This window comes from Coccomyxa subellipsoidea, assembly GCF_000258705.1.
Source record: "Coccomyxa subellipsoidea C-169, whole genome shotgun sequence".
In the NCBI taxonomy this organism is placed as follows: domain Eukaryota; kingdom Viridiplantae; phylum Chlorophyta; class Trebouxiophyceae; family Coccomyxaceae; genus Coccomyxa; species Coccomyxa subellipsoidea.
The window spans coordinates 702205-714276 of NW_005178030.1; the positions used below are offsets into that span (position 1 = coordinate 702205).

Genomic DNA, 12072 nt, shown 5'->3' on the forward strand with positions numbered 1-12072 from the left:
GAAAGGATCTCCAGCTTGGCACGTGTCAACATGCTCTGCAACATCGCATGCATATATATGTGCTCAAGGGTACTGGTACCAATTCGCATTTCTGGCAACATGTCCCAATCTTCTCTTGATCATCTTGCAATGACAGTTGGACATGCAGCAGAGTTTCAGGGGGTGCGTTAATGCCATGCAGAAGCTGGATACACAGAAGGATCCATACAATCGATACCTCCATGCTTCTTAACTCGCTGCAAATACCTTTACGAGCAAGCAGTGTGAACCCGGCTGGCCGTATGTTATCAGATGGCGTCGTTGTGATAGCTTGCGTGGAAACTTCCAGCGGAATTTCTCTCGAAATAATAGCAAATGCTTGATGTAGTTGTGACAGAAGAGTTTGTGCGCCAGGAACTTATTAAGCTTGGGCCAGATGCGAGCCATGATTGGTGGTGGGTACTCAACGACTGCAACTCTAAAAACAGATTACGTGTCAAAGTGCTGGTCATCAACGACTTCTCCAATCTCACATCATCCGTTTGTTGGTGCAGGCATATCGATCGAGTCAGAAATTTGGCCTTGTCTTTAGCAGAACAGGAAAATCTGGAGGTGTTTTGCACATCACGACAAATAGCGTCATTCCATTTGTTTTTGCAGAGGATGAAATAGTTGTGGTCCTGAAAACAACAGAGATAATCAATCAATGCGCTTTGCTGATGATGCCTGTCCTTGCTGCAGGAAGCCTCGCTAGAAATCATAGAGCATGCCTCTCTTCTGCATGATGTGGCTGATTGGAAATACAGCGGCTGCAAAGATGCTGGCAGGACTACTGTCCAGGTATTGCCCAGAGGCATACCTGGTATGAGCATGACGTCGTCTACCACATCCGCGTTGACAATGTGTTGCCTGGCAGGCATTCTTGGAGTCACAGAATGTGAAGCCGGACCAGATGAATTCCATTCTGGGGATCATTGCTGGCATTGGCTTTAAGGTGTGTGTAGCGCGTTTTCTACCGTGCAAAATTTAGGGTTGCCCTGCATGTCCTTCTCTTGTCTAACAAGTTGTGAATGCTATTCCAATTGCAGGATGAGCTGGCAAGCGGCTGCCAGCATGTCACAAGGGAGCTTGCTGTAGTGCAGGATGCTGACAGGTGATGTGCGCAGCTGCTAGATCGGGTGTGCTGAGATATTCTTGAGAACATCTCAGAGACGTCTGTGGGAACATGCCTCGCGTTTACCCATTTGGCGTGGCACCAGTTTGTCAAGTTGTGGGTGGTGCAGGTTGGATGCTATCGGAGCTGTGGGCATCGCCAGATGCTTCACATATGGGGGATGTTTTAAAAGGGTGTTGCATGACCCCTCAGTGAAGCCCAGGGATGGGTTGACAAAGCAGGCCTACATGGACAAGAGCTTCCAGCAGACCACCATCAACCATTTCCACGAGAAGCTGCTTAAACTGAAGGTGCATGACGCAGCCTGGCTCATTCTAATTTCTCTGCACTGATGCTACCACCGTGAGGCGAACACTTCAACCATGCAGCGTCCATGTTGTAGTGTGTCCTGCTCTGATTGGATGAAATAGTCATTGTGAAATGAAGGTGTTTATTGCGCATGCAGGACATGATGAAGACAAATGCGGGCAAGCGCATGGCGCAGCACAGGCATAGGTTCATGGAGGAGTTTGTCACTGAATTTTACAGAGAGTGGGATGGATTATTATGAACCTGTGCCATGTTTCTCACAGTCTGCATTTTAGACTCTGAGTACTGAGTAGTAGTGTTGAGATTTCATCCATTCCGGCGTTTCCTGCTACTTTCTAAATTTACAGTGCCATGGCTGTTGGACTCCCAGTACACATGTACATCGACTATTGTCTACAACAGCCTCGCGTGTTGTTGACCTTATGATCAAGCCCAGGCTAAAATTCCGTGGCAATATCAGCTGATTTGCCACCTACCAAGACAAAATTATCCATTGGTCATCATTATTTGATGACTCCAATTCAATGCATCAGCTGAGGCTATTGTCCACAGCGCTGTCCACACCGCTGTCCAGACAGACTACTCATCATGAATGTAAACACTGACTTTGCGGCCGCGGAATCACAGCTGCAGCCAGCTGGTCACCTACAGTAAGGAGCCGAGCGCTGCTTCGAAGAGGAGCCGCAGGGCCAATCAATAAAGAATGTAGTATTCAGTAGTAGATCTATACTGTTCTTGGAGAGCATCGGTGCTCAGCACATGTATCACTCAATAGGGTAACCCTCATGCCTCCACTGCGAAAGGCCGCCCTCCAAATGAAGCACATCCTTGAAGCCAGCCTGCATCAAGAAAATTGTAAGACAACACCTCACTGCCGACCAATCATATTCCAGCGTCTCTGATGAGAGGGACAAAGCATAGACTGGATACGGGGCAACAAATGATATTTGGTGGTGATATTGAGAGGCTGGCAAGGGTCAGCCCACCTCAAACAGCTCATGGCAGGCCTTCAGCGAGCGTGACTCGATGCCAAACGCGCGCTCAGGATCATCCTTGAAGAATTTGCCGGTCTTCTCGTTCCCAAACCCAGTCTTGATGGTGCCTCCCCGCCCGCAGTACACAATCACCTTCTTCCTCGACTTCAGCTGTGCTGCTGCCTTGGCAGCAAAGTCTGGATCCGACTCTGCATGTATACAGTATCGTTACATGCCTGCTGCTGCTTGTAGGCTTGCCTTGTAATTTCTTGTTGGCATAACTGCCTTCATAGCATGTACACTCGAAGTAATAGCCTGTGGCTGCTGAGTGCGGTTTGTCTTTTTGCGGCTTAGATTTATGTGAAGCACGTCGGACTCTTGTGGGTCCTTTTCAAGGCATCGATGAAATCCCTGTGCACAGGAGCCCAAGAAAAGCAGCCGCTCACCGGTGGCTGTCATGGCGAGTGCGCCCATGGCAACTCTCTTCAGGCGATCCCAGGGAGAGGAGCCCGCCACCTTCCGGAACATGGGCACATTGACTGCCCCCTCAATGCGCTCCAACTCATACTGATACTCTGGCCTCCTGCAGCCAGCGCACCCTCATCACTCCTCAACGCTCATCCTTACCGACCCTGAACATCGTTCCTTGCTCTCCTTTCCACCTTGATTTCTTTGCCTATTGGTAAAGAGACTGCCTCCTTTGCCGGTGCCTCTCTTCAGAGCATGACCGCAAATGCTGTGAAAAGCACCATATTTATAGACAGCTACCTATAGAAAGAGAAAGATGGTCCACTACACAACAGCGTCCAAGAGGAAAGTGCAAGAGGTACGGTCAGGAGATTACATGTCCAGAAGTGTAGCTCCTCTTTGCTGCAATTGGAAGGCCTGCAGCAGAATCCCAATACATCAACTAATTCGAGAAGGTCCTGGGCAGCTGAATAATTCCTATAGAATTGCACAGTGCATACAGTCATAATGCATGCGCCAACTCACCTCCTTGGGAGTAATGGACTTTAGGCCTCGCTTCACCAATTTTGAATGGATGACTGGCCACACCTGAAACAATATCAGATCTTGCATTGATATGTTGCCAGGCACAGTGCATCTGTAATGAAGCGACCTGGCAAGAAGAATTCCTGTATTGGGGTGAAGAATGGCAGTGTGCTGGAACCCACCACATAGGGCGAGCCTGAAAGAGGTGTGATGGTAGCAACGCCGCCCTCTTCCCACGTATCAGTCTTGTACTTACCTGCGAGTCATTAACAAAGTTGAACACCCTTGTTTAGGTGGACAACTGGCCTTGAAATCAATTTGGATCGGAACAAACGAAATGGCAGAAGTGCTGACGTACCATCCACATCTTTGTCTGCCTTAACTCTTGCCCAGCGCGCAGTAGCGGGGTTCCATCTGCAGGTTCCAGGGCCATATTTAGCTTGGAGCAAAAATTTGTTCGCTGGGCATTGGAGCAACGATACCTTTCAGATGATATATTGGACAGCAACGGCCACTCATACAACATTTCAGGGGCCTGAAGCATCGCATATAATCTTACTTGAATCGATCTGCGTCCTCTTCTTTTCCTCGGCCGATCGGGGCCTTGCTTTTGACTTGCTCCCTGCTCTTTAGGGCGCGTGTCACAATTCTGCTGGGCCTGGACGTACTTTTGACTCTGAAGGATGGAAACTCATGCAAACACCCGCGACGAAGAGATCCGGTGTATGCCTTTTGTTGCAGAGACATGATCTAGACCGGCAGCAGAGCCAAATCGACAAGCAAAATCCAATTTCTATCTTGACTGGCTGATTTGGTGTTACTTTGTGTGCTGAGCTCACTGTACAGGCTCATATATTCCTTTCAAAGCAGCAATCTTTCGATCCGAGACCACAGGAAGTCCACATCGATAGCTATAGGTTCAATAGACGAAGGGATTTGATGAACCTGAAGAACTCGACTCTGTGGAGTTGATCATGGAGAAGCTTGCCATAAAGGCGCTCCGAAGACTATTTTCTGTTGAAGCTGTATCAACAGTAGCTGAGCTGTTGATCCACGATCTTCGAAGCTGGAGTCTGCAGTGGTAAGTTGCTTTCCACATCTCAGACTGTTTGGTGCTTTGCTGATGATGAGCCTGAGCAGCTCATATCAAAAAGAGATCATATTGTAACTTATTATTTTCTTCACGTGTATTGTCACATTGAGTCGTCCCATGCAATCTCAAGAATTTCTGGATCTACAACGACAATCTCTTCGGTGTGCAGCAAGCTGTAGAAAGTTCCTTTCGTTCCCAATCCAGAAGATGACTTATTTACGAATGACTCCTGCAGGTGCCTTCATGGCTCGGCAGTAATTTTTAATTTGCAATTTTCCTGCCACATCAAAGAGCCTCGCAGGGGCAGAGAGCTCTCTTGCTGAGACAGCCACTGACACTGTACAGTAATCAATCATGTCTGCGCGCGGTCTGGCTGGCAGCACAGCAGACAACGAGCAGGAGAAGGGACGCGTGAAGCAGGCCTCCGTGAAGAGGTATTTCTCCAGCCCATGCTCTGTTCAGAATTTCCAGCTGATGATCAAATGCATGCTGGAGAAAAAGACTGCTCTTTGCAGATCAAGCGGGTGGCAAGCTTCTGTCGAGCTATTGCCCTTCTGCTGCGCAGGTACTGGCCAGGGAAGGCCCCAGACTGGTACCAGGGAGAGGAGGAGGAGGCGCTGTCAGATGTGTCAGAAGATGACGAGGCAGGAGTGACCGCCGTCGCCCCACCTGTCATAGTCAAGGCTGCAGAAGACCCCCGTCTGAGGCGCCTGGCAGAGGTGTGGCTCCACACTGTGTCTTGATGCTTCGGCCGTTCTAGCCTCCACATGTTTCTCTTTCTAGAGGCGAACCCATGAACCAGCTTCACTCCTGATCATGTGTTGCATGTAACCATGTTGCACTTGCCCCAACTGACGTCCCCATGCCTGTCACGAGCAAATAGCGGAGAGTGCTGGTGGACAATTCGCTGATAGCCTGCAAGTAGACATGCAGCAAAGTGGGATCTAGGCAGCAGCACCTGGTCGCTGGGGGACCTGCAGAATATGTGCTTACTGATACAAACACAGACACCTGACTTTCACGCAATCTGTGTGTAGAGGAGGGAGGAGGGCAGCGATGAGGAGACGGCGGCTCCGCGCATCATCGCGCGCCACAGAGCGGCAGACTCCGACGAGGACGAGGTGGCGGGGGATGTGCCGCGGCGCCGACAACAGCGCGAAGACGAAGAGGAAGAAGAGGATGACGACGAGGACAGGGAGGCCCGGCGTGCTGCAGTGCGCGAGCGGTGCGTGAGTTTCCCTGGAGATTTGTTCTTTTTCAAGTCCAGCTGAGTGCAGCAGCTGCAGGCTTTGGACGCTTGCAGGAGTCCTGGTGCTCAATCAATCTGCCTTTTAGGGGCAGCCAATGGACGGACTTGACGCTGCAGCCTTGCGCATTGCAGTACAGACACTCCTTGTCCTCATTTGGGGCTGACACATGCAAACCTTACAGAAGTAGCTGCATGCTTATACGTGCTCACACAGAGTATCCATGTTTGCTCCGTGCTGACTGTAGCCCGCATGCCTGTGACATGTGGCGGCAGACCCCGCTGAAGGAGGGTGCTGGGTGTGGCAGGTTGAAGAGGCAGCAGGAGCAGGAAGTTCTGGCCCCTGCGGCTGACGAGGAAGAAGAGGAAGAGGATGAAGATGAGTCGGAGTATGAGACCGACAGCGAAGATGAGGGCGTCGGCCGCGCCATGCTCAAACCGGTCTTCGTGCCCAAGGTATCTGGCCGGCTCATTCCCCAAACGTTGCTTTTCGCACTCCACATGCGCAGATCTTACATATCTGGCCTTCCACCCTGTTTGTCCGTCTTCAGAATTGCTGGCTGTCCTGAGGCCGCACCAAAGCTCTTCGCATATCCCACGCTCAGGACGGCCAGCAGTTTTGCTAAGGACGAACAACGCCCGCTGGGCACCGAGCGGTGCCACCAAAGAGAATAATGCATTCTTAATTTATCTATTCATTCATCCTATAGAGCACGCCTGTATTTTTGGGAATATTTTTCATTTCACTGAGTGTTGAGATGAAATTGGGGTCTGGTGTGCGGCAGGCGGAGCGGGACACGATAGCGGAGAGGGAGGCGATGGAGAGGGAAGAAGAGGAGGCGCTAGAGAGGGAACGCCAGCGGCTGGAGGCGCGCAAGCTGCAGACGCGCGACATCGTCTCCGACCAAATCTCCCGCGAAGAAGCCGCCGCGCGCGCCGCCGCGGAGGTACGCCGCTGAAATTTCCTATTCTTTTATTCCACGCTTTTCCTGTCAGAGACAAGGTCAGTCTGGAGACAAGCTGCAGGTAAAGGCTGGCAAAATCCACCCCTTGTGGGATTAGCCAGATCCAAGCAGAACCCAATCAACCGTGGGAACCCATGTATGCCTTGAATTCTCTTATTTAAAAAGTGCTTGACACTGCCTCTGTCGAGCATGCTCGCTCGCCGATAAACCCATGCATGCCCTTCATTCTATCATCAAGGCTTGCATGACACGGCCTCTGTCAAGCATTCTTCCCACAAGTGGAGGGAGCTCATGGAAGGGGCTTGCAGATACCAATTGCTGTACTTTCCGTGATGTTGAGCCTTTGTGTGAAGATTGACTTACTTGTAAAGAATTTTTCCTGCAAAAGGGCTGTCGGTTGCAATGGTAAAAAGCGTGTTGAGTGAGTGTTTGGGTCTCTGCTGCATGCAGGGCCCCAAGGAGATTGGTGACGTGGACACCGAAGATGACAAGGATGAGGAGACCCAGTACGAGCAGTGGAAGGCCAGGGAGCTGGCGCGCATCAGGTGCACTGAATATCCCAGCACCCTTTCTAGCTCTATCCCATGCATTTCTGGCACCAGACTCCATTCTGTACAAGAAAGACCGCTTGTATATATATATGAAAGGGTGAAAAAATTGGTCGACGCAGCCAGCAATGCAGGGGCCCTTGCGTGCATGCATGCCCAGACACCCTCTTTCACTCCCTGGGGAAGGAGGCATGCAGTGATTAATATGGCGCCCGGCGTCATCGCACACCTGCAGGCCAGCAGTGTTTAGTACGAAGAACTTCTCCAATACTAAATTAGAAAATAAATCTTTGATGACTGTAGGGTTATGTCCAGAAGAAACCGAGGAGTGTGTTGCACTTGTGAAAACACAGGCGAGAGAAGGAGGGCCGTGAACGTGAGGCGCGCGAGGTTGAGGAGAAGGAGGCGCTCAAAAACATGACCGAGGCCGAACGCCGCGCATGGGAGGCCACCCACCCCAAGGTGACTCACCCTCTACACCCCTCACCGACGGAAATGTTTTGCATTTGAGGGAAGTAGGGAACACCGTTTTCCTGCTACCTGACTGACACACCCCTCATTGGCGGACATTGCCTATCTGCCATTGTCTGTTTCTCTTATGAGCCACGCATTGCCAAGTACTGTACAAAACCGGTATGCAATGAAACGACGCTGTGGAACCTCCAAGCGGTTCGAGGGTCGGCACGGCTGCTACCTCTTGACTGTTCACTTGTGGGCGGCCCTTGTGTTGGAGGGTCCTCACCTATCTTTTCAACATGCGGCCCATTCTTGCAATGGGCCATAAAATTGTGTGCCGGCCTGCAGACATCTGGCAAGGGTGCCGTGCAGGACTGTGCAAGGACTGTGCATAAAGTTCATCCATGCCCCATGTTGCAGGTGGACGCAAACGCCCCAAAGAAGAGCTGGAAGTTCCTGCAGAAGTACTGGCACAAGGGCGCCTTCTTCCAGGACGCGGGCGACGCCGGCATGGACGCCGTCGGCGGGGACGACATCTTCCGCCGCGACTACTCCGGCCCCACCGGCGAAGACAAGATGGACAAATCCGTGCTGCCCAAGGTGCGCACGCGCCCCTCATAGTTCTGACACTCTTACTACTACTGCAATATGTTTCTTCTTACAACTGTTACAAGCTCAGCTTGCCAGAGGCAAGGTGCGTCTGCAGACGTGCTTATATTAAGGCTGCCACGCGTCGTACTCCTTGACGGATCCAAGCAGGACCCAAGCAGCCTTTTTTAATTGCCTGAGAACAATGCTCGCATGGTGATAATTGGGTCGCACTTGCCATGATGGGCAGTTTTGCCATGATCAGCTTGTATGGCAAATGATAGGAAGTAATGGCTTCCACTGCAGAAGTGGCATGGGGCGTGTGGTAACTCTGCATGTGTCTGCGCAGGTCATGCAAGTCAAGAACTTCGGCCGGCGCGGCCGCACTAAGCACACACACTTGGTGGACGTGGACACTAGCAAGTTTGACGAGCTGCTGGTTCCTGAGGCGCGCCCGCTTAGGGAGAAGCTGGAGAAGAAGCTGACAGGCACTGAGCAAGTGTTTGACAAGCCGCGCAAGATGAAGACATGAGCGAAGTATAGGAGCATTGTTGTTGACATCAGGACTGGCTGAGAGAAGACAGCACGCTGATCAAGGTGGCGCTGCTATCATAGCAGGACATCGTATTCCAGCATTCTGCTAATTGTAAGGTATCTTCGGCTTGTGAGCGTGTAATGGTAATGATGCTAATATGATGAAATTATTTTCAGGGCTAGCCCTTGGGCCAGCTCTTTGACATTACAGACGATAATGTACACGACACGATGCATGGTTCAGGGTTTCATTCTACTGTACATGCCCAATATCTGGAACAATGATGTTCCCAGCAGCAAGCTCTGGCTAGCAAATGCCACCTCAATAATTGCCGCACCCACCCGCTAGTCACGCCATGCAAAACGGCAACTGCCAATGTCTGCATCTGCAGTATTTAATATGTTTAGAAAACGCCATGTTTCCAAACTGTGCCTTGCTCTAGGCTCACTACGACCATCACTGTCAGAGGGTCTGCTGTGCTGCCTGCTTCTTCAGCTCGCGCTGGTGGAACAGGCTGCGCGCCTTCACATACTGAGGCACAAACACATCCACGGTGACATCGCCCTTCAGGAAGCTCTCATACACCTGCATCAGCCAATGCAGGCCGCTTACTTCCCATCCTGGCAAAAAATCACATGATCACTTCTCGTTTTTTTCCTGCACAATCCTTGCACGACACAATGCACCCTCGTGAAGCTCGCATGGGTGTCTGTCTTCGAAGCAGCTGCTACATAATTGGCATTTGGGAATTGTAATGCATACCCAAAATCAAGTTTTCAAAAGGGAACTCAGAGAGCTGTGGTGCATACACAAAATCATGTTTCCATGTACAGCAGGTCAAGCTGGCACCTTAGGTCCAGTGGAGATCTCAATAGCACTTGCGTAAGGCCAGAGGGTGATGCAAGGGCCCCACCTGGTCGCTGTCCTTGTCGGCCTGGCTGGCGGCTCGATCAAGAGTAGCGATGAGTGCGGACGGCTGCAGCGGCTGAATCACTGCCTGCTGGCGCTTGTACTTCTCATCAAATGACTCCTTCACTGCCGCATACTCCGATGACCTGCCAGACAACACTCTCACTCACTGCCACTCTTGCCAGAAAGAGCCGCAGTTAGTCAGGTCAAATTACATTGCTTCCATCCAACTTAGGGCTGATCCAATGCCTGACTGCCATTGTCAACATCAGCGCCCAGCATGGCATCTAGAAAAGAAATGAAAACAAGAAGCTTGACATATGCACTTATTCATGGCACATCAGTTGCTGAGACAGCGTGCACGGCTCGCCACACCTGATGATGGCAATCTGATTCCGCAGCTCTCCCAATAGGCCCTCCTTTGCCAGGTTTGCCCGAGCGAGCTCTGCATTCCCACGCCGCAGCTGGGCTTTCACCTGGTCAGCAAGTGCATGCAGGATGTCACAATAATGTATGTGACTGCGATTTGCACATGGTTCCGCACGACTCATAAGCTTCTCCAGAAGAAACTTAAACCGTCGTAATCAAAGCAGAACGCATGGTCATCCAACATTCCAGAAAGTCACCAACGCTGCCTGCGCATTGGTAAAGTTGGAAACATCCCCGATTATTGACTGGCAACTTTCCAGCTGTTCTCTCAGATACGATGTACCGCACCTGGGCGATGTGGGTTTTGGCGGTCTGTTTCTGCACAAAGGTGGTGTACTTGGCCTCATCGCAGAGCAACTCTGTGAGGTCGTCCATGCTCATGGCGGCCAGCTCCTGGAACTCGCTCGGCACCGTCGGCGCTCTGCTCGGCGACGCCGCCAACCGCGGCACCGGGGCCAAGGCCGGGCTGGCGCCTGCTGACATAAAGCAAATTATTGATTACATTGTCATACGGGACTGTCTTCAAGCATCCCTGCCATGCGTATCATGTGATGGATTGCCCCACTTAAGAGATCATCTGTGGCATGAGGGTCCAGAGGAATACACATCGCTGCGCTTTCATATCTTGACTGCTGACTAGTGTGCGCAGAGGACCCTGATGTTATGGCTGCAAATGTCTCATTACACTAAGTCACAGACTCTGTTGTGAGACTGGGCCCAGCAGGAGCTCGGCTGTGTCAGTGCTCCTGCAAAATGATGCATATATGACATGCCTTGCACAGCGCAAGGCCAAGGATCACATGTCTCATGAAACAACAGCAAACGGCTTTACGGGGGTGACGATCGAAGTTTCAAGCTAGGTGGCATGGCCTTGACAAGATCAAAACTCACCGCTGGGCCGCTGGGGGCTAGGGGATGCATCAGAGCGGGCGGGCTGCCCCGAGAGGCTGGTGCTGGCTTCGGCCACAACGGCGGCGATCCTGGAGCGGCCGGGGGCCCAGCCGTCGAGGGCAGGGAAGGACAGGCGGCCCGCGGAATCCACCCAAGGGTGCCGGATGGGGTGGGTCACTGACAGCGCTGGCCTACCATGGGGAAAGTTTGGCGGCAGGCTGATGCGCAGGTTTGTTATGCGGCCGTCGCGCATTCGCACTGGCACCTCGTACAGCGACCTGCGCATGAAAATATAAGCTCGCAAGCTTGACAAGTAAAGTTGCTGGCGGTCATGTGGGATTTGGCTTTCAAAGGACACAAGAAGGCAGGCAATGGAGGATGGAAAATCTGTGGCAGATGGCACGCTGCAATCAAAAAAAAAAAAAACCTAGAACAAGAAGAGGTGGAACAGACTGAGGAACTCACTGATCACGGTTGAGCGGTCGGCAACCAGGGACCTCCGTGACTAGTTCTGTGGTCTGCTTCAGGCGCCTGCAAAGGGAGGAAGAGAGTGCTCAGTGAAGAAGTGCGATTTCCCGGAGTCTTATCACAAAAAAGTGACACGAACAGTCGAAGATCAGACAGGAATGGCAGGGGCAAACAGCACAAAGGAAGCGATGTGACAATAACAAAAGGTCAGCTTCAGCGACATACTCTTGCGAAGGATACATTGCCGATCAAATAACCCCCTGATGTCTATATCGCTGGAAATGAATAAGGATCGATCAAGTTGCAGCTCATTGCAAATCTCGGTACCGTCACGCTATATTCAGCCCCTCAACTGGCAAAGCGCTTTCAAGGCTGCCTTACTTCAGCCAAAAAATTGACTATGAACCAGAGAATTTCTCAATGTAAGTAAAAGGTAAGCCAAGTGCTCTTTGATGTGCGAATACTTCCCTGCAGGTTGAGTGGACCACTTGGAGGACAGCTTGCACGCACGTGCT

At 51.5% G+C, this 12072-nt stretch overlaps 4 protein-coding genes across 4 annotated transcripts; 2 read left to right on the top strand and 2 right to left on the bottom strand.

The window, feature by feature from the left end:
• Positions 1–93: 93 nt before the first annotated feature.
• On the top strand, positions 94–1896 carry COCSUDRAFT_24911 (HD repeat domain-containing protein). The gene is made up of 7 exons (XM_005645595.1): positions 94–434; positions 534–591; positions 721–819; positions 896–973; positions 1068–1132; positions 1263–1443; positions 1599–1896. The coding sequence occupies exons 1-7, from the start codon at positions 355–357 to the stop codon at positions 1701–1703; spliced, it is 666 nt and encodes a 221-aa protein (XP_005645652.1). The 5' UTR covers positions 94–354; the 3' UTR covers positions 1704–1896.
• A 330-nt stretch (positions 1897–2226) lies between these two features.
• On the bottom strand, positions 2227–2577 carry COCSUDRAFT_17882 (hypothetical protein; the record flags this gene model as incomplete). Its single annotated transcript, XM_005645596.1, has 2 exons — positions 2227–2301; positions 2449–2577. Coding segments are annotated over 2 exons (204 nt in total), but the record flags the coding sequence as incomplete, so codon positions are not given.
• Positions 2578–4417: 1840 nt separating this feature from the next.
• Positions 4418–8857, top strand: COCSUDRAFT_48282 (hypothetical protein; the record flags this gene model as incomplete). Its single annotated transcript, XM_005645597.1, has 10 exons — positions 4418–4510; positions 4758–4956; positions 5088–5241; positions 5560–5747; positions 6077–6224; positions 6554–6715; positions 7184–7278; positions 7635–7743; positions 8158–8337; positions 8675–8857. The coding sequence occupies exons 2-10, from the start codon at positions 4877–4879 to the stop codon at positions 8855–8857; spliced, it is 1299 nt and encodes a 432-aa protein (XP_005645654.1). The 5' UTR covers positions 4418–4510; positions 4758–4876.
• A 165-nt stretch (positions 8858–9022) lies between these two features.
• COCSUDRAFT_67088 (hypothetical protein) lies at positions 9023–11975 on the bottom strand. The gene is made up of 7 exons (XM_005645598.1): positions 11783–11975; positions 11555–11620; positions 11090–11367; positions 10487–10671; positions 10145–10245; positions 9774–9915; positions 9023–9445 (listed from the first exon to the last, which is right to left on the bottom strand). Exons 1-7 carry the CDS (start codon positions 11797–11799, stop codon positions 9323–9325), a joined length of 912 nt encoding a protein of 303 aa, XP_005645655.1. The 5' UTR covers positions 11800–11975; the 3' UTR covers positions 9023–9322.
• Positions 11976–12072: the final 97 nt, after the last annotated feature.